This window comes from Carassius gibelio, chromosome B7 (assembly GCF_023724105.1).
Source record: "Carassius gibelio isolate Cgi1373 ecotype wild population from Czech Republic chromosome B7, carGib1.2-hapl.c, whole genome shotgun sequence".
Taxonomy (NCBI): domain Eukaryota; kingdom Metazoa; phylum Chordata; class Actinopteri; order Cypriniformes; family Cyprinidae; genus Carassius; species Carassius gibelio.
In genome coordinates, this window is record NC_068402.1 from 20282271 (window position 1) to 20309230 (window position 26960).

The 26960-nt window shown below is 38.9% G+C and overlaps 1 protein-coding gene across 7 annotated transcripts in view; it reads right to left on the bottom strand.

Moving 5' to 3' along the window:
* The window catches only part of rbm33a (RNA binding motif protein 33a), a 42639-nt gene that overhangs the window by 5700 nt on the left and 9979 nt on the right, over nucleotides 1–26960 (bottom strand). Inside the window, exons 8-18 of one of the 7 annotated variants that reach the window (XM_052560636.1) lie at nucleotides 25294–25580; nucleotides 21043–21364; nucleotides 19586–19647; nucleotides 15546–15672; nucleotides 15082–15386; nucleotides 13799–14071; nucleotides 13356–13646; nucleotides 11325–11915; nucleotides 4357–4524; nucleotides 1282–1449; nucleotides 113–201 (exon numbers count right to left, since the gene is read on the bottom strand). In XM_052560636.1, the coding sequence (XP_052416596.1) occupies nucleotides 113–201; nucleotides 1282–1449; nucleotides 4357–4524; nucleotides 11325–11915; nucleotides 13356–13646; nucleotides 13799–14071; nucleotides 15082–15386; nucleotides 15546–15672; nucleotides 19586–19647; nucleotides 21043–21364; nucleotides 25294–25580 (2683 nt within the window). Of the gene's footprint in view, nucleotides 1–112; nucleotides 202–1281; nucleotides 1450–4356; nucleotides 4525–11324; nucleotides 11916–13355; nucleotides 13647–13798; nucleotides 14072–15069; nucleotides 15387–15545; nucleotides 15673–19585; nucleotides 19648–21042; nucleotides 21368–25293; nucleotides 25581–26960 lie in introns of all 7 variants that reach the window. The other 6 variants (XM_052560635.1, XM_052560634.1, XM_052560632.1 and 3 more) reach the window with 6 other exon arrangements.

Here is a 26960-nt window from a genome sequence, read left to right on the forward strand (position 1 = left end):
AAAAAAGTCCCAAAATCAAATTATCCATAAAATGTCAATGACTTTATTAATTTTCATGCATTGTGTATAAACACACAGCACAATCCAGTTTAAGATGAATTTAAAAGTGTACCTGTGAAAGCTGTGCTGAAAACTGGCTGCATGCTGAGGGTTCACAAACTTTGCAATGGCCTTCCGCTGCTCCGGCACCATTGTAAACATCTACAAAATAACCATCAAGTTGTGTATTAGCAGATGGGTTTATTATCTAAATCTGAAGCTCATCTGCGTGTTTGTTTGCTACACCTCAAGCCCTGACTGCACACAGCTAGATGGCGCTATTGCAATATTATTTTAGAGGACTACTCTATATTCTACCCAGTTTATTCTTGGGATCACTGTCAGGAGGCAAATCGTTCTCTTCCAAATCATGTTATTTTGTGAAGGGTAGTTTACAGTCAGGAGGGCATTAAATGATTTTAATACACAACATGGAGGTGAAGAACCACCTAGCTGTGTATTTTCCCACAAAAACAATGGTCAAAGGTAATGCTGTCACTGAGGTCTGCAGAGCAAATTTTAACTGGACCAATCAAATATTTCCATTAGATACTTTATCTATGGGTTGTTAGATCTAGAATTACCTGTGCAGCATGTCTCAACTAATCCTGAAGCTGTGAGTTTAATTCCTTCAAAACCAGATACATTAGCACCACTCAGCTGAGAAACATAATGAAGCATTTCACTACTTCAGCTGTTTTACTAATAAAAGAGTTTCTGTGCTCCTGAATGTTTCTCTGAGCATAAGTGACTCTGTGTCCGTGTTACACATTACATGTTCTTACTATTATATTAATAGATTACAAATAATTACCTACAAGTAACCCATAAGCCAAACCCTAATCCTAACCATATAGTAAGAACATGTAGTTCATTAATATTACTCCGTACTTAAATGTATAATTACACTGTAACAAGGACACCTTAAAATAAAGTGTAACCAACTTAATATAAAATATGAATTTTATTTTTTGTTCTGAACATATTGTCTTCAAAACAGTTTGAAGTTGACACTTAGTAATGTATACTGTAAACACATATACTTAAAAAAAAAACACACACACTGTTTCATGCTCTTTGGCCATCAGGTGGCGCCATCATCAATTTGTTGTTGGAAGCTCAGGGTATTGCAGCAACGACACAATAGCAAGTTATGCATAAAATTCACACATACACCCCCCTTCTGATGCTTGAGGAGTAATAAAAAGTAACAAAGGAAATGTGTCTTGAGAAGCGAGTTACCTCAACAGGGCCGATGGAGTTGAGAAGGTTCATGAGCTGTTTGGTGGTTGTAGTGGTGGATAAACCTTCGATGCAAACAGTGCTTCTCTGACAATCCTGAGCTCTCGGGCTCTGCTGCATCATCACACGCCCCCCACCACGGCCTCGCGCCCGACCCCGAACTACCACCTGGGGACATCAGGAAGGGGAATACTGAATAAAGATGGAAAGAGCAATGAACAGGTACACCCTACCAGCTAACAACCTCGATGACAAAAAAAAGAGAAAAGAAAAATAAGAAAAAAGATCATGTTGGTGGAACTAAGCATCTTCGTTATTTCACTGTTATATTTTGTTAGCTATTTTTGCACAGCTGTTTATATGAAATATGGCAAGTCAGTAATTGCTCTTAAAAACAGACAGACATTCTAATTCATACTAATGTTTATATCATCAGAGGGACTGTTAGACTTCAATGGTTTGTTTAACCATATGAACAAACAGTTTCAAAAAGCAAGCTGAACCAAAGTAAGTAATTTCCTGTAGCCTTGATTGAATTACCAGTTATTAAACAATCAAAGCTACAGAATACTAGTTCATATAGTGAATATGTGTGTATTTGCGGTGAGGAAACCAGCTGCAACATCAATACAGAGTGCTTTTGTCTGAAGTAGGAAAGACAGTCCACCAATCTCTTCAGCACTTTACTGATTAGACTGTGAAGCAGCTAGAGGGAAGAGACTTCTGAAAAAGGCCATCATTAAGTCACGCCTGGAGTCTGCTAGAGGCCATGTGACAAAACCTGCTGAATGAAAATGTTGTGGTCTGTTGAGACTGAAGCTGAGCTCTTTGGCCTTGAAAGCAAAGCTCTGTGCTGGGCACAAACCAGAGACAGATAACGCTTCAGCATAAGCCTCTCATTTTAGAAGGCAATAAAGGTTTTTTTTTTTTTTAGGCACTGTTCCTTGTTAAGCTACTTTGAGTGTTAAACATGAACATCATGAAAAATATTAGTTTAAAATTCATTTGAACTGAAATTCTGGAGATTTACACTACAATTAGAAAGAAGTCTCTAACGCTCAACAAAGACTGCATTTATTTGATCAAAAATTGTCAAAAAAAAATATTAGGAAATATCATTTGAAACAACTTTCGATTTGAATATATTTTTAAATGTTATTAATTGCAGACAATAACAAGCTGAATTGTCAATCAATCATATCTTGGGGGTCACATGATTCATCAGAAATCCTTCTAATGGATTCTTTTCACATTTCTGTGGGGATCTCAAAAATGGAAATTGTCATAGTTGGGTAAACTTGAGTTGAAAATAGAAGGGAAAAAAAATTCTACGACTTTCCAAAAGAGAACATGTGTAAAGAGGTTATGTTGGTGAAAAGAGATTTCTTCTTGTAAAGACATTTCATTTCATTCCATACAGTCCTTTTTAAATGAAAGGGCGTCATCAGAAGGGCCAGGCTGGCTAAGTGCAGCAGGCACGCTGAAAAATCCCTTATGGGTTCCCAATGCTATGAGCTAAGATGCTCTCTCACCACTTACACATACTGAGTATACAATTCACTTTTGCTCCAAGCGAGACACTGGGTTCCAGTGTCAGTGAGTGATTTACAAGGCCACGGTTATAGCAGTAAACAGCAGAAAGAGTTTGGAATATCTGACTCAACATGAGAGCTCAGGCAGATGCAGCAAGACAGCCGGACTGAGACAGCGTGAGCGCTCTGCTGTGACTGACTGACACGTGTTAGCACTGTATTTATCCCCTGAGAATGGACTACTGTACAGAGACAGCAGCGTGCTGAAAAGGCCAAGGGATCTTCATCTCTCCTGCTTCAGCCTGTCAATATCATCACACCTGGCACTCGGTTCCATATCATTACTGCTCCTGCTCTCCTCCAAAACAGCTACCAGTCCCCCGGGAGAAGCAGTGACACAGCTGAGCCATAGCAGGAAACCAAATCTGCCGTCTTTACTAGAGCTGAGAGAACCACTTAGAGCAGCTCTTTATGACAGGGAGAAAAAAAAGAGCCTAACAAAGACTGAAGTGTATATTCTGGACAACACCATACAGGTCCAGCAGGAACCGAAGCAGTTCTGGTCAAAATAAACGAATAAATCAAATTATATTGATATGAAAAATGACCAATTTCACAAGCAAATTCACTTTTCTGAATTCTGCCAAAGACATGAAACTTTTGAGCGCTAACATAACTACAAAGAGCTAAATGTGTGTGTAAATGATGCTTATGTAAAGAATCATTCAAACATTTGGGGTTAGTGAGATGTTTTGAACATCTCTTAGACCAATGATGCCTTTATTTGATCGAAAATACAGCAAAGCAGTAATATTGTTAAATATTACAATGCATTTGAAATAACTGGTTCATTTTAATATATTTAAAAATTATATTCATTCCCTTGCTGGCAAAGCTGAATTTTCAGCAGTCATTACTCAAATTCTCAGTGTCACAAGATCTATCGGAAATCATGCTGATATATTGATTTGGTGTTCAAAAACATTTATTATTAATGTTGTGAACATGCTGCTTCAGGATTCTTTGATGTATATTATGCTTTTGTAAGTTTTTTGTAACTTTGCCACTTATGATTTAATGCATCCTTGTTCTATTAATCATAAAAAAAATATAAAAAAATTTGACCCCAAACATTTCATTCTGTGGTGTATTTTTCACTCTTGTGGTGCACCTCAGAGGATGATGGGAGATGGGGAATTTTTGGTCAGATTCATCAAACAAGTTAAATGTGCTGCTTTCTGGCAAGTTTGAACATTTTCCTCAACAGTAATGCAGTTATGCACAAAATGCATAAAAACATTTCACAGTTACAACTTCTTAAGTCTAACAGCAATTAGCTTCCACCATAATGCATTAATTCAGACGTTCCCAATTCAGAAAGCCATGGAAAATAAATAAAAAAATAAAAAAGTGGTAAATACATTCATGTGGACATGACTTGAAAGCACCATTAGTATCAGGGCTTAGTGTCAGCTGTGCAAAATCCCATTGTGCACCTGTCCAATTAAGGGCTTACGAGAGTAATCCAGATTCAATGTCATACCCGGTTCGTTTGGTTTGCCGTGCCATGGCCAGCCTGTTGTTGATTTTGTACACCACCAGTTGCCATGGTAACTTTTCTGATGGGACCAAGTCTCTGTTGGGGGGCAGGCCGACCGATTGGTTGTTGCTGCTGCTGTGGGGGACCAGTGTTGGGACCGGCATCTGCCTGCTGAATACAGAGCAGACACATCTTACAACCCACACAGAAAGAACATCTCCAGCGGCACACCAAATAACTAAAATTACAGTCCACCATGCTGAAGTCTGACTGCACCACCATTTTTTAAGGTAATAAATAAAACGGCAGTCTTAGAGCTCGGATTTCGGGATGACACAGATCATTTTTGAAGGATAAGGTACAGCTGAATTCATTACACATCTTTGAGAAGAGTGATGACTGCATCTCTGGGCACAATGCCATGGATGTGGACCTGTCGAGATAAACTGCCTCTGGCTCTTCCTCCAAATTCTCAATCATTCTGTTTCCTCATCTTCAGGAAAACCTTTTTCTGCGTTATCGAATGGCCACTGGCAGTCTTTAGGTGTAGAAGGCCTTGAAAATGGCCAGATTTAAGTTGCTCACAGGACCACTAAATCTCACAAAATGGGCACTTTTCATAAGGCAAACTGGGAAAGATGTCTCCCATTCACTTGACAACAGACAGCACAAAATCTCAGCACATTGAATGAACTGCTGTGCTCAAATGACCAAGTTAAGAATGATGTTGTCATCTGAATATCAACAGTTGTGAGATGTATTTGGTCACAGAAATTCTCAGGTTAACTAGTTTAAACTGGATCACTGGAAAACTCTGATCTATGACAGTGTGTTATGTTGAATGTAAACGGATTTTGTGTCTATATGTTAATGTGGGATTGCATTAACAGATACATTAATGTTTTTAGATATGTGAGTGTGGCGAGTGGGGCGGGGCCGAGAGGCGTGGGAACGAGGAGTGAGGCCAGGTGTAGTGATTGGAGATGAGCTACACCTGCGCCCCACCGCTGGTATCGAGTCCCACGTAGGAGATGGAAGGATATACAACTGGAGCGACGACCGTGAAGGACGAGAGAGGACCAGGCCTGGGACATTATTTTATGCTTGCTTTTTATTTTGTGCGCACCAGCCGTCTGCGAGGGGCTGGTGCGCTGTTTTGTATTTATTTTTGAATTATTAAAATGTTTTGATTGTGCGCCGGTTCCTGCCTCCTTCTTCCTGATGTTTACAAAGGTCATATCATTACAGTGAGCAAAAATATATAGATTTCTTTTTTAACTAAAAAAGTAAGATTAGACCTTTGGGGTAAGATGCACCGAGGGACCAAAGTGTAATGTTAAGATATTTCTCATTGAATACTTTGAATAATTTTTGTATATAAAAATGGTAAATTTTTATAAAGTTCTTTTTAACAGTCCCATGAGTCAAATGTTCATTTCTGACATCTCGATCCATTAAAACCTACAGGCTAATTGAGGGAAGTCAGTTTATTAATTGTAATTTAATATGTATAGTTCTTTAAACAAGTCACAGAATACATTTTTCTCATTATCTTTTACTTGGATTCTGCTTTGCCTGCTGTCAGTTGATTTAGTATAACATTCATGACACAAAAAATACAAATAATATATATGAACTTTTGTTAATCTGTTAATATCACTTAACACATTGGCTCATGTATTATAATCCTGCACGTGCTAAACTTACATCTGACTGTTACATGCTAACTTAAAAGTACAGTTGAACAAATCTGTGCCAGTAGGTTTACACAGAGACACCATTTGAGAAAATATGAAACCGCTAATATTTTACTTAATCATACAGTTTAGTTTTAATCCGAACAGTGTGCTGAGTGAAAAAATGGTCTCTCTTGGTCTCTTTCCTTGTTAGTAAATATGCTATTCAAATATACTATTAAAAAAAGACAATTTAAATACAAACTTTCCAACACTGTTTAGATGTGCACTAAAACACTTGCGTGTCTGTGCCACTGTGCACTCAATCAGCTCACTGCTTTAAGAATTGAATTTGTTTAAATGCAAATTTAGGTTTAATATTTACATCTTAGCCATCCTTATTGGAAATTCTGCTCCCTGTTTGTTTTGTTGTCAATGTTTTTTTTTTGGTGTGGACAAACACTATACAGCAGTCAAACTCAATTCCTGGAGGGCCACAGCTCTGCAGAGTTTAGCTCCAGCCAGCTCCAAATCTGAAGAGCTTGATTAACTGGATCAGGTGTGTTTGATTAGGGTTGGAGCTAAACTGTGCAGAGCTGTGGCCCTCTAGGAATTGAGTTTCAGGCCCCGTCCACACGGATTAGCTGTATACACAAAAATCTTGTATCGTATCGTCCAGGCGGATCTGGCATTTTGGGAGTGTGAAAACGCTATTTTTTGAAACCGGGTCCCAGAGAGGATATATCTGAAACCAACAATCTTGCCAAGGCTCCAAAATAAGGACAGCTCGATGGCCCTGGGCCAGCGTGAAAGACACTCGGGACAGCTGACGGATTTGTTACCGGCCCAATAGGGCCACTGCCGCATCATCACAAAAAGTTTATAATTTGTATCTGTTTTTAAGCCTTGCTAATGAAAAGATTAAAGCAACTTAAAAGCATTCCAGCAAGGCGTGAAAGACAACTATATTCAGTACACGTGTGCTGTTCTGTGTGTACAGCACAGACATCTGCGTCTCTGATGCCCGAGCCCCGAGTTCAGTTTCTTTCCACGTCTTTCTTGCGCTAACGGACAAATACATACAAAAGTATGTCAAAATACCCATCTTGGCGAGTAACTTTGTAGCTTTATCAATGATTAATCCACATTTAATTTATTTATTAGAGCAGTAAAGGTATTACCTACCTTTTTTTTTCCAGAACAGGTTATCTCTGTTCTGTGCTTGCAAACAAACTGCATCGCTATATTTTTTCAAAATGTAATTTATGTGGAAATATAACGTTAATATTATATTTAGTCTGTAAATGGCCAGTAAAAGAATGCAAAGAGGAGAACATACTTTAGCAGGCAGAGCAAGATCACTTCAAAATATAGAATGAAAATCCTAAATATTGAATTTAAATAGATGTGCTTCTGAGGGGAACTGAATGTTTTCAGAAGTTTACATGGTGTTTCCTTTGCATCTTGCCTTGGTAAAATGCATTTAAAGTAGTGCTAATATGCACAGCGCTGCTTTGTTTACAACAGTAACCAAGTTAAAACTGCTGTTATATAAGCGCCACCTGCTGTCAGAGAGTGAATCTGCATCTCAATCAGCTGTTTCTGTTTCATGCAGGTGTTTTATGTACCATAATTTAACAAAGCTGAAGTCAGATCATTCTGTTTTTGCTTCAAATTTTGAAATTATATGGACTAATTTCAATCAAACGTAGCACAAGCTACATGTATAATTTTTTTTATCGATTCATGATTAAAATGTAGTGGTTACACTAACTTCAAATGGCTATGAAAAATCAAGGTGCAACACGGTGAAGAATATGGAAATGTTATTTTAGATGTGATTATTCAGTTTATGTACCTGAACATCTACAAACATAAAATACAAAAGCATCATTTCATTTGTATCTTTGTTCTATATATTCAGTTGTGCTATTGTTCCTAAACTGTTCATTTGTTCTTATTTACTAACTGTTCACGTCTTTAATAATGACTTTATATATGTCAGGCTAGTAGTTTTAGTATCAAAATTCTAAATTGTAAACTTTAATTGTTATCTAACATATTTGTTTCATATAAGCTTATTTATTAGAATCCAAGATAACATGGATCAAAAATGATGATAAAGGCAGCAATTTCTTTTTTTCAGCAGGGCCAATGAAAATGTTGGCAGGGCAAGTAATAATTTGAACCACTGGCCCTACAGTGAAAGTAGAAAAAAATCCTTAGCGTTGAGCCCTGCTTGCATTTTCATGTGTACAGCCAATCTGTTCATTTTGTGAAATTATGATATCATCACCCCACATCTCGACCCTAGTCAGACACTGTTTGTTACTATGTCATGTAACAAACATTGAACGGTTGTCTTTATCAACTTTAACACGGATTAATAAATGTGTTGTTCCATGTTTGTTTGTATACAGCGTGCAAAATCTCTTTTTGCTATAAGAACATTTTACAAAAACGAGTATGTTAGCTGTATCAGCCAGACCAGTATTGTATAGGTGCACCCCTAAATTGAGTATCGGCCACTACAAAAGAGAAACAAACATCAGCATGTATTCTTTATCCGACAGCAACACGTATATTCAGGCTGGTAAAGCCTGAGATTTAGGGTGCTTTCACACTAGCACTCTTGGTGTGCACACAGGGTCGATTGACATCAGAATTCAGTTCGTTTGGATGATGTGAACGCTGTCTTCCGTACTCGGATGCTCACCCGCGAACCGTACCCGAGTCCGCTTAAAAACGGTGGTCTGGGGCACACTTCATGTGAACCGCTTTTAATGTACATCTCATTTATGTTCACCTTCAACATTCTTTAGAGCATTTTCAGTAAATTCTCCTGCACTGTCGTGACCAAGCAACGGGGTAAACAGCTGCTGACTTGATCACGCAAGCGAACCGCGATTCGGACTCAAATATTATAAAATGAACACAGTCAAGCGGGGGCAGGGGGATCAATTGAACTCGGGTTCAGACCAGGCAAGTGTACCAAGTGTGAAAGCACCCTTAGGGGTCGTTCACATATCGTGTCTTTTGCGCGCGCAAGTTCGTTATTTCCAATGTAGGCGCGCGACATGCGCGCTCATAATGGAAGCGACGCGCCCGTTTTTTCCAGGCGCGTCCGCACCGCATCGAGTTAAAAACATCTCAACTTTTCAGAATGCCGCAAGCGCACCGCGGGTCATGTGACAAGAACTAACCAATCAGCTTCATCCTTTCCCGTAACAACGTTGAAAACTGAGCCAAGATGAAGGAACAGCTGTTCATAGCTGTATATGGATTGCCATTTTGAAATAAATTTAGAAGCAGAGCTACTGCGAGTGATTTTTAGTGCTGCAAATCCATTTATCCTATGCTGAAATTTCCGCATCTTCATGGAGAGAGCACGTCATGGTTGCTTAGCAAAGGCAGACGCCTCAGGAGCGCATCTGCCCGAGCGCTTTGGAAAGAAGGAAAAAGCGGCACGCCTAGCGTTTTCCACGCGTTTTTAGGCGCGATATGTGAATGGCCCCTTATACATCTGAAAGCCGAATATATTATCTTCCATTGATGTATGATTTGTTAAAATATAGAAAATATAAATATTAAATATTTTTTTAAAATCGCCTTTAAAGTTGTTCAAATGAAGTTCATAGCAATGCATACTACCAATCAAAAATTAAGTTTTGATATATTTACGGTAGGAAATTTACTAATTATCTCCATGGAACATGATCTTTACTCAATATGATTTTTGTCATAAAAGAAGAATCAATAATTTTGACCCATACAATGTATTTTTGGATATTGCTACAAATATACAACAGTGGTTTTGTGCTCCAGGGTCACATGTGCCCTGTAAACACATTCCTTCAGTCTACAACAAAGACATTATTGCCAAACCTGCTACACTCATCCTTTTCTCCCCATCCGTGTTTTTCAAACCCACATGCATTATCTCAATTTTGTCTCCATCTGAGGGGGTTAATGGATTAATCTAACCAAATACAAAATCCACACCTTCAGATTACATCGATCAGATAAACCGGGGCGGGGTGACGACACTTGACAAGCACCTCCCCCTCCCCCACCCATCCCGTCACCTCCATCCCCCCATGCTGCTTTTGTACGGCACACGCTTTGTATTCATTCTGATGAAAATTTAATTTGCTCTTATCTGTGCGGCTAAGCTGGGAAAAATACAAATCCGCCCAAACCGCCATCTCTCTTTCTCCCAGACTCTCGCAGGTATTATTACACCGATATCAACATAGACGAGGAAGATTAATTGCAGATGTCCCCCGACTGACACCTATTCTAACACACTTCATTGATGAGCTGATGGAGGGATAAAGCGAGAGGCGAGACGAGATAGATGAAGAGAGCAATACCGAGCGAGCGCAAGTTAGAAAGGAGAACAAGAAAGAGAGATAACATTGTCAGGCGGCTGAGGTTGACAGCAGGAGAAGAGAAGCACCTAGAGGATCAGCTTCTCTCGGTCTGACACCCCCTCCCCCTTCTTCCTCTTTGTCAGTCAGAGCCACGGCACTTCAGATAGCTGCATGTAGCTTTCTATTAACTAAGTTGACACACAGTTATCTTCATCCACAGAGATCCGACACTCAAAGGAAATATTTAGCTTTGCTTCAGGCAGGAGACTGGAAGGGGATGTTTTCTCCTCATTCAATGCAGCAAATCATCTCTTAGAGCCCATAAATCATCCTTGGGTCCTTTTTTTCTTGGTTGAGATGGAGAAAATGTCCTGTCAGATTTGTAAATAAGCACCTCAAACTCCAGTCTTAGTGTTAAATGACTCCACATAAACTTCCATTGTGCCATTCTCCAGTTGTCACATGCAACAGCGCCTTGACTTAAAGAAGACACAAACCTTTACAACGTCTGGATGTGTTGTCACTCAAAGGAAAGGCGCAAATGCCAAGCGACTCACTTTAATGACGCCAGAATAGTGCCATTTATGGACTTGAAAGGTAAAAGTGTTCCATCAATTAAGTGTGGTGTCACAAATCACATAGAGACCACTTTCTGTATCGATTCTTTCAAAAAGAGAAAATCGCATTATGCCTTAAAGAGTTTTTAGCGCTGAAAACTTTAGTGGTCAAAAAAGTAGACACCTTGACTTTTAGAGTAATTGGAAATCCTCCTTGTCGCGTTCCGACAAGTTCTTTGATTTATTCTATAAAGAGCTCTGCTGACAACTACTTCAAGAAAACCCCCAAAGGACAAAGACAAAAAAGTGGCATATGAACTTTAAAAAGCACATTTAGGGTTTAAACCGATAACAAATTCACTCACCTCTCCCTGAAGCTTAACTACACGTACTTTCTGTGGAACCTGAGGAGATTCGATGCTGCTAGCTCTTTGCATCACTGTTCTCTTTCCTCCAGGTTGAGGCTGACCCAGTGGCCCTTCTAGTGGGCTGGTCTGAGCAGCACCTTGTCTTTGAGTGTTTTGTGGGGTCATGGTCCTCTTCTGCTGCGGTTGCCATTGGCCCTGCTGCCTGGCATCAGGACCAGCGCTCGGCTGCTTCTGCGGCCCAGACCAACCTGAAGTCTGGGCCAGAGGTTTAGTGTTCTGCAGACGGGCCTTCACATTTGGACGAGGGGAACTAAGACCTGTCGAAGGGTTCTGGGGTGTTCCGTTAGAGATCAGCGAAGGGACCGGCTGTGGGGGTTGGGCTGCTGGGGTTGGGTTGGGTGTGGCGATCGGAGTTTGTGGGGTCTGGTTTGGGTTCTGGCCGCTGATCCGTTCCATCAGTTCTTTTTTGCGCATCCCAGCCTGCATCTGCCTGCGCTGCTCTTTGCGCTTGAGGATCTCCTCTCGCAGACGCTTCTGTTCCTCAATCTTCAGTCTGTACTGACGCGTCTCCTCATCTTCATCTGGGTCCTTAACAATGACAAATAAAAATTCAGGATGAACAAAACGTTTTTTGGGGCTTGATGAAAAAGCTGTGAACAAAAAATGTGCACTGACAAAATACAGTAAGCTTAAGTTTATTTTTAGTGTAATCAGTGTAGTGTAGTTAGTGTAATCAAGCTCCAGTGTTCATCTCTCTGCCCAAGTATACACAACATATCTGAAGGAATAAACAGTGTGCACATTACTTCTATATGTGCACATACCAGAGGTCAACTGTCACCCAATTAAAGGGTTCGTTAACCCAAAAATGAAAATTCTGTCATTGATTATTCACCCTCATGTCATTCCAAACCCTTTTAAATAGTCCAGGTCATATCAGGGGTTCAGTCGTCATTTTATGAAGTTATGAGAATACTTTTTGTGCACAAAGACAAAATTTAATTCAACAACGTATTTTTGCACAAAAAGTATTCTTGTCACTTCATAAGTTGTCTATGGACTATTTTAATTATGTTTTTACTAGCTTTCTAGGCCTTGAATGTGTCAGTTGCTGTATATGCAGGGTCACAGAGCTCTCGGATTTCAAAAAAAGATCTTAATTTGTGTTCTGAAGATGAGCAAAGGGTTTATGGGTTTGGAAAGAAATGAGAGTGAATAATCTTTAACTTTTGGCTGAACTATCCCTTTTCAAATGTATACATGCAGGACAAAATCAAGCTTTTCTGACTTCCAAAAAAATAAAAAATAAAAATAAATAAATACATTTACTGATAAGATTTTGTACAAGTTGGACTAAAGTGACTGAAAAACTGACTTCTTTTTTTGCTTTTAATTGGCTAAAATTTAAGCCATACATTTTCAAAAGATCTTTGTCTGTTTTTTAATGGCATGCCAACTCCTATGGCTATTTTCATGGCAAAATATTTTCTTAATTTTACGCTTGCTTCTGTATTCGGTTTAAAACAAAGCTTTCACAGCAAGTATCAGTACAAAAACAGTAAAAAGGTGAGACAATCAGCTGGGGCTGCTCGATTAGTACAAAAATCATAATCATGATTATTTTGGTCAATATTGTAATCATGATTATTAAACATGATTATAATTTGGCCATATGACCAAAACTTATATATATAACCTAGTTTAAAAAAAACTGCATAATCTTCACTGCAAGAATAAACTTAATTTGTTTCTTATTAAAGCTATATAATACTTCTTCAGTCTACAGCAGTACGTGTTTTTTTGTCTTTCTTTTATTGTTTGATTGATATTATGCCAAATCGAAATCAAAATCAAATTGCACAGTCCTACAATCAGCCACAACAATAATAGGACTATGCTGCACATAAACAAATGCAGTTAAAACAGAACAATTCTTGCATTTAAAATACTTGCAACTGCAGAAGTCCATGTCTGGAAAACATGCTGAGAGTTAACCCCTCCCCACATGAACATGCCACGCAGTATTACCTCTGGAGTGGTGCTTGGCTGTGCAGCTGGACACTCTTTCTTCATCTCGGGCACACTGGGCTGCTCTGGTGCTTTGGCAGCCCCCTGCCCCTGTGCCACAGATCCTCCTCTTCCTGCTGGTCCAGCACGAGCAGCCTGCCCTTGCCTAACATTCGGTGTAGCCCTGGTAACAGGCTTTGCTTGCCCACCAGGCACTGGCGGGCGGTTATTGTTGTTGCTTGTGGCGATGGGCAGCTCACGGAGATTGCTGTTGCGTTGAGGAGGAATCTGCTGCAGTGGAGATGGAGGCGTCTGAGGAAGTGGACGAGGTGGTCAGATAAATGCATTGACATTCATAGAAGCACAGCAAAACCTTTTGAGCAGACATTAATTAAATACATGTTTATTTAAAATAAATATGTATCTCGTCATCTTTGTAAAATATACACATCTGAATGGCTAACCATTTTGGGTCTGGCATGGTTGTTTCGCTGCTGGTTGCCCTGTGGTCGGGACTGCATCTGTCTGTGGCCACTCTGAATCGACTGGCGGAAGAGGGGCTGGGAGAGGTGCACCATGGGATGTTGGTCCCTTGGGTGGTGTTGGTGGTGCTGTTGGTGTTGGGGTGGAGGCTGGGAGTGAGGCAGACCCTGGGGGGGCAAGTCCTGTCTGTGCTGCTGGTGCAAGGGTTGATGGGACAGTGGCAGATCATGGTGTAGGGGCTGCTGCATTAGACCCTGAATACCACAAAACACAAAGAACACAGCCAAAATGAGGACATTTACACTGAAATATAGGCCAGTCGTGATTGAGAATGGGAGTACTCTAGAAGTCAGCCCTGTGTAATATTTCAGTAGTCTTAAAAACCAATAATGTCACATTTAACTGAACTTAACAGCTAAAACCAGTTTATATCTCAAGTCAAGAAAAAAAATTATACCAAGTTGTGTTTGATGACAATCACGAGGAAATATTTTCATGAAAGATAGCTAGACCTCTAATGTGTAACAACTAACCCAGTGACCTCAAATAACCATGACCTGAAACAGTGCTAACACAAGAGGGCAGTCTTGTCTGCTGCTTAAAATGAGGACTGCAGTTTCTCCACTACACCTAACAATGGTTTCCAACCCAGCCAAAACACCTTAGCTTTGTCTTTTTGTCATGTACACGGATGTTCACAAATTTTGGGCTCAGTAAGATTTTTTTTGTAATCATTTTATTTAGCAAGGACACATTAAATGATTAAAAAGTGACAGTAATGACATTTATAATGTTAGGAAACATTTACATTTTAACTAAACGATGTTTTTTTTTTTTTATCTTTACGGTCATAAAATAATCTTAAAAAAGAAACACTGTTTTCTGAATGATCATGTGACTCTAAAGTTTGGAGTAGTTGCTGCTAAAGATTCAGCTGTTATCACAGGAATAAACTAACTTTTTAATACAAAAGTTATTTTAAATCGAAATAATATTCTGTAATATTACTGCTTTACTGTATGTATGTTTAAATAAATGCAGCTCTGGTGAGCACAAGACTATTTACAAAGAAATACAAATAAAAATTCAAGGACTGCAAAAATGCACATTAAATGAATTAAAAGCAAAATAAAAGACTGAAAGTCCAATATTTTGTATATATTTTTCATGCTAGTTCCACGCCATGCTGTAAATTAACATGCAGGATTCAACAAGCCAGCAAGGCCATGCAGAATCTGGTAAACTGACTTACTCTCTGGCGTACCTGCATACCAAACGGCATGTGCTGGGGGTTAAAGGGGGGTCCCTGCTGTTGGGGCGAGAAGGGCTGTCTGTGACCCACGAAGCCACGGGGACCAGGGGGGCCTGGAGGGGGCTCTCTCTGGAAAATACCTCCTCCCAGAGGCCCTTGGTTTTGCCTGAGCCCCAGAGAACCAAATCCAGGACTTCCGAGTCCCCCTTGTGGGGGGAAAGATGGAGGGCCTTGGCACGACATCGGAAGAACACTGTTATTCATGAGGGGGGCAGGGCCTGGCTGGTCAAACATGTGCTGGCCTGAAAAACGTGGTTCTAGAAAAGAGAAAAGAAAGGAATAAAAGAGCAGCCAGATACCTACAGCAGCATTTCTGACTGCTTCAGTCGCTGGTAAACGACTGGATGGAATAACAAAAGTCAAAACAGATATCTTAAATCATGCAGGTATGGTTTATGCACTTAACTTGACCTTACCAGCAGGGAAGAAGTGCTCTGGATCCTGATGATGTTGTGGTGGTCCTCTCCATTGATCCTGGGGGGGCAGAGGCCGTTGAGGTGGGCCAAAATTCCCCTGAAGATGCTGCTGGAAATCAGGAGGAGCCTGGAGGGGGACAGACAAAAGGCAAAAAACAAACAAATCAAAAATCACACTGACTATTCCAGCACCAAAATATTATTGTTGACATGATTTTCAAAGCTAAAATTCTTCTTATTTGTAGAAAAATGCTTCTTATTGTTGTTCTTATTCTTACTTCATATTAAGATCATAACCATCAGTTTACACCGCCGAGGAATCTTTTAGGCAGAAAGACAGCGATTTGCATACACCCTTGAATATAAATCTTCATCCGTTCTCCGCCCTTACCTAACCCATTGCTCATAAAACTCAAAATCCCCTCTCTACCTTTCCAGAGAAAAGAAAGATAACGATCTTTACTAATCCTGAGGTTGAATACGAATCCCCTCTCCTTTATTCTTTAAAAATATCCTTCGCTCTTAAGAAATTAGCCTTCGTTCAAAAGGGCCACACTCCAGCAAATTGTGATGCTTAGCACCTCTTTACTCATTATAAATGACTTAAGATGCAATCAAACTTTTAATCCAGGTTTTCAGCTCTGATCTTCAGTCGGCCAGTGAGTGTCACCAAGGCCAGCCAAGTTGCTTAACAGAAAGTCAATCAGGCAGCTTAGCTAAGCAGCGGCCAGGAGGGAGCGAGAGAGAATCACATTGTTATTGGGGACTTCATTGCTCCATTCAAAAGGTCAGCTCCTGTAACACAATGGGAGCTTAAGTACATTCACAATACCTTTGCAAGTTTGCATTCGTTTGATAAAAGCAGCATGTCCTTTCGAGGGGCTAATCTTTCGTAAATACCCATGGATCTGTTCAATATGTAACCAGTTATGATCTGCCTGGGAGATAGAGAGGGAGTGGGAAAGACAAATACCAAACACAGGCTGCTGCCATTTCTGAGACAAGCCTCATGAGACTCAAAACACACTCGGCAAACCTATTCATTTCTGCACTTCAGGTATCGGACAAATTCTCAAAGATCAATCTTTGTTGCCTTTTATGTCAAAAAGCACTTTAATCATTCAGAACACTACCTGTTATTTTTATTGTTTAATCATCAACATCATCAGCATCTGGCATGGCATTTATGTCCGTTTACACAGATTGTTTAATGCTGCTTATTAATTTTGATTAACAAAACACAAAAAACACGTTTGTATTTGGGGAAAAGGCTCTTCACATTCTGGCTGAACAGACAAAAACTAACAACCATTTCTGAATTAGTTTATGCTTTTTACAGATAAGAAAAATTCACATTGGTTGTCTTCTCAGCATAAAAAGACCATTTTATCAGTGAATAAATTATACACAGAAAGCAAGCATTTTGTCCATTTTGGTAGTTTTTTTGCCCCACACCCGTTAATTCCCAACCCTGATATACACACAAAACATAAAATATGAAAACCCTATTTTTAAACATATTCCTTTCTACGAGTGTGTTTTTTTTAAATAAAAGCATTTACACATAGAAATCCTTTTACTGGTGTTACTTTATGACAAAATAAAAGGAATGTATCCATCCAACTAAAGCCTCATTATGCACTAAATGTTATTAAGAAAACCTAACTTAAACTTCTAACTTGTAAAATTAAGCAAAGCTATGTGGGGTTTTTTTATATTAAAGAGTTTTACGATACTACTTCTATGAGCAGTATCGAACATAAAATACAATATAAATATGTAGTATGGAGATTAATATTCAAAAACTCTGCAGTAGTAAATATTCATAGAAAAATTGTGGATCAGCCTATTGTAAGATGAGATGTGATCATATGCTAATGTATGATAATCAAGTGCCCAGAGGGCTAATGAACGCCGCGCTCTGCAAAATGCCATTGGCATTTTAAATGGTGTCCTGTCTGTACCAGACTGGCTATGGGAGACAGACAGCTGGAAGTGTGTGTGGAACTTCTCTCCTATTCAGCAAGATTAGGAACGACCAATCATTTTAGGTGTCCACAATGTGTCCAAACAAGGGGCCACTGTACACGAGTAGGTGACAAATAACATGGACACGAACTTTCCTTTTTCAATCAGGAATTAGATTCAAGTTCAGAATAGAAAGAGTATATTTTTGGTGATTGGACTCATTGTTTTTTTGCTGTTAAATGTTTTTTCTTTTTGGTGGCGTGGTCATTTTTAAAAGCTGAAATATACCATGTAGTCTTAATTCTATACAAATTAGAATAATTTTGTTTACAACACATTTTTTGATTAAAACTTTAAGTATAGCATTACACAGCATTCCTGTCACTGCCATATTCCAGACTGAAACACTAAACTATACATCCTTTAAACAGCAATGGCAATATTAAAAGGGAAAATTAAAGTACTTTTAACAGAGAGGAAAGAGAAGAGAGCTGGGGCTGAGATGGTCTCCTCCTCAGCAGTAATCACTTTAGCCACAGCATAGGCAGCTCTACATCCTTACAGGCAAGTAAAGGGCTTTTACATCTGTTCTGGGTTTTCACGGTCTCCATTTCCATCTCAACTTGCAAATTCAACCAATATACGAGGATGTTTTTAGGTTTCTAGTAGGGATGCAACTGAAACCAAAATTCTGGGATGAAACTTAAAATTCTGGATGCACTCAAAAACCAAAACCGAAAATGCTTTGTAATGATTATTTATTATTTTATTAAATATATAAAATCATTTTGGAAGACTTTTTAATTCAGCTCAATCATTTTAAATGATACTAAAAAAAACAACAACAACAACAAAAAAAAACAAGCCAATAAAATAACCACACTTTTACTGAAAGTAACAATAGAACTGGACAGAATTGATAATGATACTGGTAACACTTTACAGTAAAGTTCATTAGTTAACATTTGTTAACTATAGTTAAAAAACTAAGAATGAACAACAGTTCTTCAGCATTTATTAATCTTATTTAATGTTAATTTCAACATTTACTAATACATTATTAAAATCAACAGTTGTGCTTGTCAACAGTTAATGCACTCTGAATTAACAGTGAACACTGTATTATCATTAAAACTAACAAAGAAAGATGAAAAAAATACTGTAATATTTGTAATGTTCATGGTTTGTTCATGTTAGTTAATACATTCAGGGATTTCGGGGATTGCACATAATTCTAACGATTCACTCAGTTTCTGCGCTTGAAATCCCCAAAATATTTAAACGTGAAACATTTAGGTTGGATGATTGTAGTTTAAAAATTTGTATAAAAAAATATAAATAAAAAAATACCCTGACTTCCCCCTCAAATTACCCCCCCCCCCCCACCATAAGAGCCACCTAAAGGGGGAACCCCCCCAACGAAATTACGACATTAACTGATATTAACTAATGGGACCTTTTTGTAAAGTGTTATCTTAATATTAAATATCAATATATTATTTGTATTTACTTCTATGCAAAAGAATCAGATACAAGTTGTTTTTTTTGGACTAATTATCCAAATAATGTATATTCCTAAGCTATTATTATCAGCATGTGAGCAGAGCATACCGTCACTGAAAGGATCATTTTACCAGCGTTGATACTACAGCATGATACAGCACAGTAGCGCTACTGCAAACAGAAACAAGTATACTGCATAGAAATATCCTGTCACCACGTTATTTGAGCGCACTTTGCTTTTCCGGTGATCGGTACACAAGCACATTCATAAAGCGGAAAACTGAATGAAGCGTCAAACTGCACAAATACGAGGAGAGTGAAACTATCCTGATTGGGCCGGAACGCGCCATATATATTATATGTATATTTTATGATTTTCAGCGGCCAAAAATTTGGTGCATCCCTAGTTTCTAGAGAAATGCCATCCACACGGTGAGACAAACATTGCTTTCGGTGGCTACATTTTAGTCAAACCAAGAAATACCATGATGTCTCGACCATAACACACCGCAGTTCTTTGCAGAGTGAAATCACTTAATTCTAACTTTAAGCAATGTGAGGTTACTTACCGGGAGTCTCTGTGAAGCGATGTTAGGCCTCGGTTGGTTCTGCACAGGAGGCATTGAGGGAACTAAGATTAAATGGAAATAGAAAAAGCACGAGTCAGAAAAAGGGAAGCAGAACGGGAGAGTGGGGCGGCGTAAGACAGACACCACAGAAGTCTCTTCTTGCCACGTGTCTAAACCATGGTTTGTCACAGCTGGTCACAGAGAGAGGGCTGTTCTGCTGATTAAACTGTGCATCTCTCTCTCAAGCAGACTGGGCCACCTAATGAGATAAACTGACAGTCAAAAGGAGTAATTTCGCTGTGAATAATTTCACCTCCGCAGATGTGTGCATTTCAGAAAGCTGGTTTAATGCTGATGGACTGCCTACAGAGTGAAGGCCATACCAAAGGAGAAAAAATAAAAAACTCTAAGGACTTGAGTGAAAATGCGAGTAAGCATCAACCAAAAGTGCACAGCCTAAAAATGAACAGGGAATCTGCTTGTTAAGTCGTGACGTAAGGAATACTGTTTCCGGGTCCAAGCCTAAACTCGTTTCAGGAGAGAATACCATGTCAACAGCTGGTTATGAGCACGATTTAATCATGGCGTCACATTTAAGCAAAGCTTGAACAAAAGAAAAAAAAATTATAGTGTACACCACGGTCTCACGGCATCCCAGACATCAATATTTGAACAATCCAATAATGAATCACTGTCTGGCCGTCTGAGATTTCAGTATGAAATCACTATTTCATATGAAATGAGCATTATAATTGGAACTCTCTTGAAAACGTTTTCTGCATTTTTACTATAACAGCTAACAGGATTATATAACCATGAAAAGTGTTGATCACAGCATTATATATAGAACTACTCCCATTCCAACGAAGGTACTGCACTGTAGCCGAAAAAAAAGTCATGTCTACTGAGTACACAATGCAATGATCTCCTTATTGCAACATGATTTCTGCTGTCTCACCAATACTGTCTCGTTGAGCAGTGTAAAATGTGTCTGCACACAAGAGTTCTGGAGAAAACGCAGAAATCAAACAACTGATAGGTTGATTTGGAATTGAAAGATAAAACTATTTTAAAACAATGATCTTTGAATGTTTTCTGTATATACAATAATCTGGTTTTCAAGCTACAAATAGAGACCAGCAGTAGAACCCTTTGGACAAAGAACATTGCACACATCACAGGTCATGATGATCATGAAATGCACTTTTTTTAGTTTCTCTGAGGATAGTTTATTAAGTTTATAAAAGACTTCCTTCACCTACCTGCAAATATGAGTTGTTTAGAACACATCTCTTTGATTACAATATGAAAATGACACATTAAGGGATGTGTCGAGGAGAACAGTGACATTTAAAATTTTTTGTTGATTTAAAATCTGGGCTTTTAAGAAGGCTAGAAATAGAGCGCCTTCATTCACCCAAGTATAACAATCAGATTGGTGGTGTCTGGGGCCGTACCTTGCACGGGTGAGGAGGAGGGTCCTCTGAAGTGAGGGTTGATGTGAATGTTTTTGGGGTGATGCTGCTGATGCTGTTGATGTTGGTTGGGATGTGTTCGTGAGTGCCGCGGTGGTGAGTTCAACAAGCGTGGTACATGTGTGTCGTGTTGTGCTCTGGGCCCTGGGGAATGGTGGGTCAGACGAGGCGTCATCAGCTGCAGTGGCTGCTGAGGAATTGGGGTGCCCGGATCCGGGAATAGCCCGGGACCTCCACTGCCTCTGGGACCAGGCAGACGAGACTGATGGTGGTGATGCTGAAGCGGGGGAGTCATTCTGAGCTGCTGCTTTAAAAGAAAGAAAAGAGAGAGAGGAAAAAAAAGAGGCGAAACAAAAACACCATCAATCAATAGCATAAGCTCTTTCTCTTTCACCTCAAAAAAATCATTATCTTGTAGTGTTGTGACCCTGACTCTCAAGACGACCCCTTTAATCAAGTAATCAATCACACGAGCCATGTGACTGGGAGTGAATCTGAATTAAATGAGGAGTTTAGGAGGAATACAAAATGTTTAAGTACCCTCTTAAAAAACATGCATTGTGCTCCTGTGTCCTCATTGATTATGCAAAAGAACAATATCCTATTTCAAATAATGACTGAAGGATTGACTGCTTTAACTCAAAAATAGACATAGCAGTCTCTTTCAGAAAAGCGTATATACTAGACTTATTAACCCATCACCAGATGAAGACAACTTGTACTCATAGTCAAGGGTGGAGGGGAATTTAATTAAATCATTTTGGAAGTGCTGCTATCTGTATATACCGCTGTCTGAAGCGTAACGTAAAAGAACACATCAATGTCGAGGAATGACAGGTTATGTCAAAAGCCTGAAAAGGCTTGCCTTCTCTGTAAAAGGAAATCAGCTTTAAAAAAAGGTGCAGTAGGAACGAACGAACGAAACGAACAGCTCAAGCGCAAAGGGATTACACCCTCGACAGATATTTAATAATAAAATAAGCACAGGAAGCTAAATCCTTCAGCAAAGTACAAATTTAATTTGGTGTAATGCTTCCTCAATGGACTCCTGCCAAGTTATTTGCCATAATCCATATATCAACATGGATAAGAGGGAGTCAGAACGGTGATAATTGACTTTTACTCAAAAGCAAACTGACTCCACTCCACAAGGGTGAGACAAGACACCAGTCAACACACCATCATCTAACACTGATGCATAATCTTTAATAGCCACAAAAGGCCCAATCCAATCGCAAGAGAACGGCTTGACCACCAGGAAGGTAATAACAGAAAAGGTGTCACTTCTAACGGTTGTAAAGAATGTTACTGTTTATACACTAGTTTTCAAATGTTTGAGGTCAGTAAGATGATCACCAAGACTACAGGTATTTGATAAAAAAATGATGTAAAACATTAATATTGCAGACCTAGTTTTATGTAAATATAATAAAGTAATATAAATAGGGCTGAAACGATTCCTCGAGTAATTTGAGTAACTTGATTACAAAAAATGATTCCTCTGCCTCGAAGCCTCTTATAATTTATTTTAATCTCACGACAGGTTCTTTCACAATGATTTTTTTTAATGTGACAACACGTTTATTGGAGTAGGATTTATAGGAATGTATCTCTGAGGGGGTCTTTAGAAAAGTTTAGACGGTATTTTCTTTTCATCTTGCCTCTGAATGAAGCAAATTAAAGTGAGTTAGTGTTCAGAGAGCAGCTCTGCGTTGTTTACAGCGGTAACCAAGAAAACACTGAAATCATTGCTGTTCATAAGCGCCACCTGCTGGCAGAGGTATATGTTATGATATGTTATGTAATATAGTTTCACAAAACTAAAATCAGACCATTCCGTTTTTGCTTCACATTTTGAAATTATACAATCTAATTTAGATTAAAAACTGCTCATGCTGCATGTATGCAGCATCTGTGTTTGGATGATGATTCAAATTCATCTTAAATGGAAAGAGCACAGACAAAGCTTTATTTTGGTTATATAAAGAGATTTCTTTTATTTGTGTAACTTGGTTATTGGATTTTTTCAGTTTAGTTTTATATTTCAATTTCACAAAGAAACGTGCAACAATAGTCTAATAAAAGGATACTTTCTCATTCACTATACAATGTCTTCAATCTCATTTTGTAAAAAAAAAAAAAAAAAAAAAAAAAAAACGAATAATTAAATCAAAATCATGAGCTGAGTGAATTGTTAGATCGCTAGGATCAAGCGCAGTGAGTGATTTTCTCTCTCTGATTTTCAGATTCAGCACACCCATACATATAAGACACGATCACATAGCAGCAGAATACGGCTGTCAGTCCTTAATGTGGAAAACATGCACTGTGTTACCAGAACAGGACTCGACAACTAGTTGTCCGTCATGTCATACAGTGTAGAGAGAGCCGCTGTGTTGCTCAAACCCTTGTCTACCATGAGTTGTGTGTTTTCATGTGTGGTTTTGATAACCTGGTGATGGAGAAATGAGCTGTGTGTCATGTGAAAGAAAAAAACAGAGTGGATCTAAAACTATTAGTTTTGTGTTCTGCATGCTCTGCTCTCCAATCAAACATTAAAGCTGCCACTGGATAAGGATGGAAGAAGTCACAGCTGGATTGGACTATTGTGTCAGAAATCAGTGAAAAGACTTTCAGTTTTATGGACATTGCCATCTTTGATGTTACTTCTGTCACTGTTGCGGTGGTTAATGGTAAGGAATATAGTCTTGACCCCTTTTGCATGTTCATTCAGACAGTATTCGAGATGCTACTATAAGTTGCTATGTGAACTGGACATTCAGAGACTCACACCTGTAAGTAAATGCTTTTGTCAATTCCAAAAATTGTGTGTGATTGTACCCGTAGATTCAATATATGATACATATTCCATTTTCTCCCAAATGTTTACATTAACTTAAAACATACTGCACAGTTTTATGTGAATACTTTTTTTTGACTGTATTTGACCTTGAATTTGATTTAAATGTAATAAACCATGAAAGAGAACTCCATTCAACAGACTCTGTTTATGTAATATGTTTACATGGCTATAATATAGCCTTTAATCATTCTTTTAACGTCAAGGAAATCCCAATTTAGATTTTCTCATTCAAGCAACTGTAAGCAGACCTGAACTGCATGGGAATATTTACATGCTGCAACATATGATACAGCAAACCATTATATATGATATCTTGTCATACTGCCCATACTGTCATACAGTCATACTGCCCTGCCCTTTTTTATGCACTTGAACCAACAAGGAAAAATGTTAAGGGTTAAATGACTTCCCTAACAACAACATCAATATGCTGAGGGAAAGATATGGATCAGAGGCAAGGACAACTGATTATCAGTTCGGTCATTTGAGAAATAGCATTGACCACTGTCTAGTCCACAGTAGCTTCAAGCATAAACCTGACAATCAATACTTCAGTGATATTTAAATTGACAAGGTTCCAGAATACAACAGTGTGAGTAGAAGGGAAATGTTATCAAATCAGTCAAAACTAAAGGGAAGGCTGATTTATACTTCTGCGTTGGACCTACACCATAGCCTACGCATAGATGCACTTTAATATATTTTAATGTTACACCTTCTTATACACACATATATTACTTGCTATTTATTTGCCGCCTTCAAGACTATAATGCTTCTCCGACGGTTTTTGCCGTGGTCTGCGGGTTACTCCAGCAACATGCCCGTGGACACTGCAGACTAGCGGTTTGCATGTGTACTGGACGTCGACGCGGAAAATGACGCAGAAGTATAAATCAGCCTTTAATCAGTCAAAATTTTCATGGAACAGTTTCAACACAATGTTCTACACATTTGGTTCACCTGGTCTTCATTCAGTTCTTTCAAAGATAACTTTAATGAACTCTAGTTTTCACCCTAATATTATAATACATTTTGCTTTTAGCTGAAGAAAGAAAAATCTCTTATATTATTTCTGGACCATTTTAGGCCTGAATTTACCCTCATTGAAATGTTTGTAATCACCATGAAACTAATGCTTATACTTTCATAAAGTTTAGTTGTGAGGAGAGATTTTCTTAAATTACAGACTGCAACGTTTTTTTTTAAATGACAATAGTTCTGGCCTTTTCCAGGGAACTTGGCTGATAATTATTGCATCTCTAATGTTTAATTAACACTGTCTTATCACACAACTGTATTAGTGTTATTAGAACAGGTTAAGTAGGAGCATCAGTATTACGTGTGCGTCTCTTCAGTCATCAATCTCTCACCTGCATTCCTAAGTTCACTTGCATCAGCGGAGGCCTTTGCTCATTTATTCTCCCTCGTCCTCCAACTCCATCGCCACGGAAAGCTCCCATTCCAAACAGAGGGAAATCTCCTCTTCCTCCGGCTCCTCGTCCTCCTGCTCCTCCCCTTCCCCTGATCCCACCTCTACCTGCCATTCCTCCCCTCCCTCCATCAGCTCCTCTCCCTCGTCCTCCAAACCGGCCCTGCTTCCTCTGACGTTCCCTTTCCTCAAACTCACGCAGGTCTGCTTTAGCTGCATCAGAGAGCTCTGAAAGGAGAAACGAATACAAATACAGACTTATTAGATACTGAAAAATGAAGCTGTTGCTCATTTAAGACAGTTCATCTAATAGTTCTTCTGAAGGATCACTGTAGCATTTTTTGTCCTGCTTAGGATAATGATAATAAACTAATATTAATGTAATAACATTTTTGATTATATGCACTTACATAATATTGGGAGACAATGACAGTTGTTTTTTTTGTTTTGTTTTTTTAAAGGGGGGTTGAAATGCTATGTCATGCATACTGAGTTTTTTACACTGTTAAAGAGTTGGATTCCCATGCTAAACATTGACAAAGTTTCAAAAATTAAGTTGTACGTTTGAAGGAGTATTTTTGTTCCCAAAATACTCCTTCCGGTTTGTCACAAGTTTCGGAAAGTTTTTTTCGAGTATGGCTCTGTGTGACGTTAGATGGAGCGGAATTTCCTTATTTGGGTCCTAAGTGCACTTCTGCCGGAAGAGCGCGCGCTCCCGTATAGCAGAGCACAGCCGAGACATTCACTGATCAGAGCGATTCACTGATCAGAGCGAGAGCGTCGCGAAATGTCACAAAAGAAGTGTGTTTTTGGTTGCCAGGGCAAGACAACCCTGCACAGATTACCAAAAGAGAAACAGCATTAAGGGACCAGTGGATGGAGTTTATTTTTACAGAGCATCAACGGAGTTGTGCAAGTGTTTTTGTTTGTTCCCTGCATTTCGAAGATGCTTGTTTTACAAACAAGGCCCAGTTTGACGCCGGATTTGCATATCGTTTATTTCTTAAGGATAATGCAGTCCCAACGAAAAAGGGTCACGATCGTGTGTTGGAACCGCAGACGGTGAGTAAAACTGCTTCAAATATCTCTGTGTTGTTAACTTAGCTATCGGCGCGTGAGCACATCAAGTAAACAACATGCGATGTTGTCATCAAACTGCACTTTCCACATGTACAGCTTAAAAAAATAAAAATAAAAAAAGACGACATAAAGTGGAACTTAGTCATTTTCCAAAACCGCTAAGCAAATATATACAGTTTCAATACATACCACATAGAGACACATTTGCTGATGCTGCTCTTGTTAAATTTCAGCCTCTGGGTCTGTGTCACAGCATCTAAACGCGAAAGCCTACTTGTGATTGTTATTCTTTAGCTCCGCCCACACGTCACGCCTCCAGGCGCTCGTGTTTTATCCGGGAAAAATCGGTACAGACTATTTTTCTCTTATAAATATAATAAAAATAAAGACTTTTTGGAGTTATGAAGGGTGCAGTACTACTCTATAGGTACTCAAGATTAACAAGATATTGAGTGAAAATGAGCATTTCACCCCCCCTTTAAAGAAAGTTTGGAATTTGGAATCACAATATTAACCGCCAAATGTAAA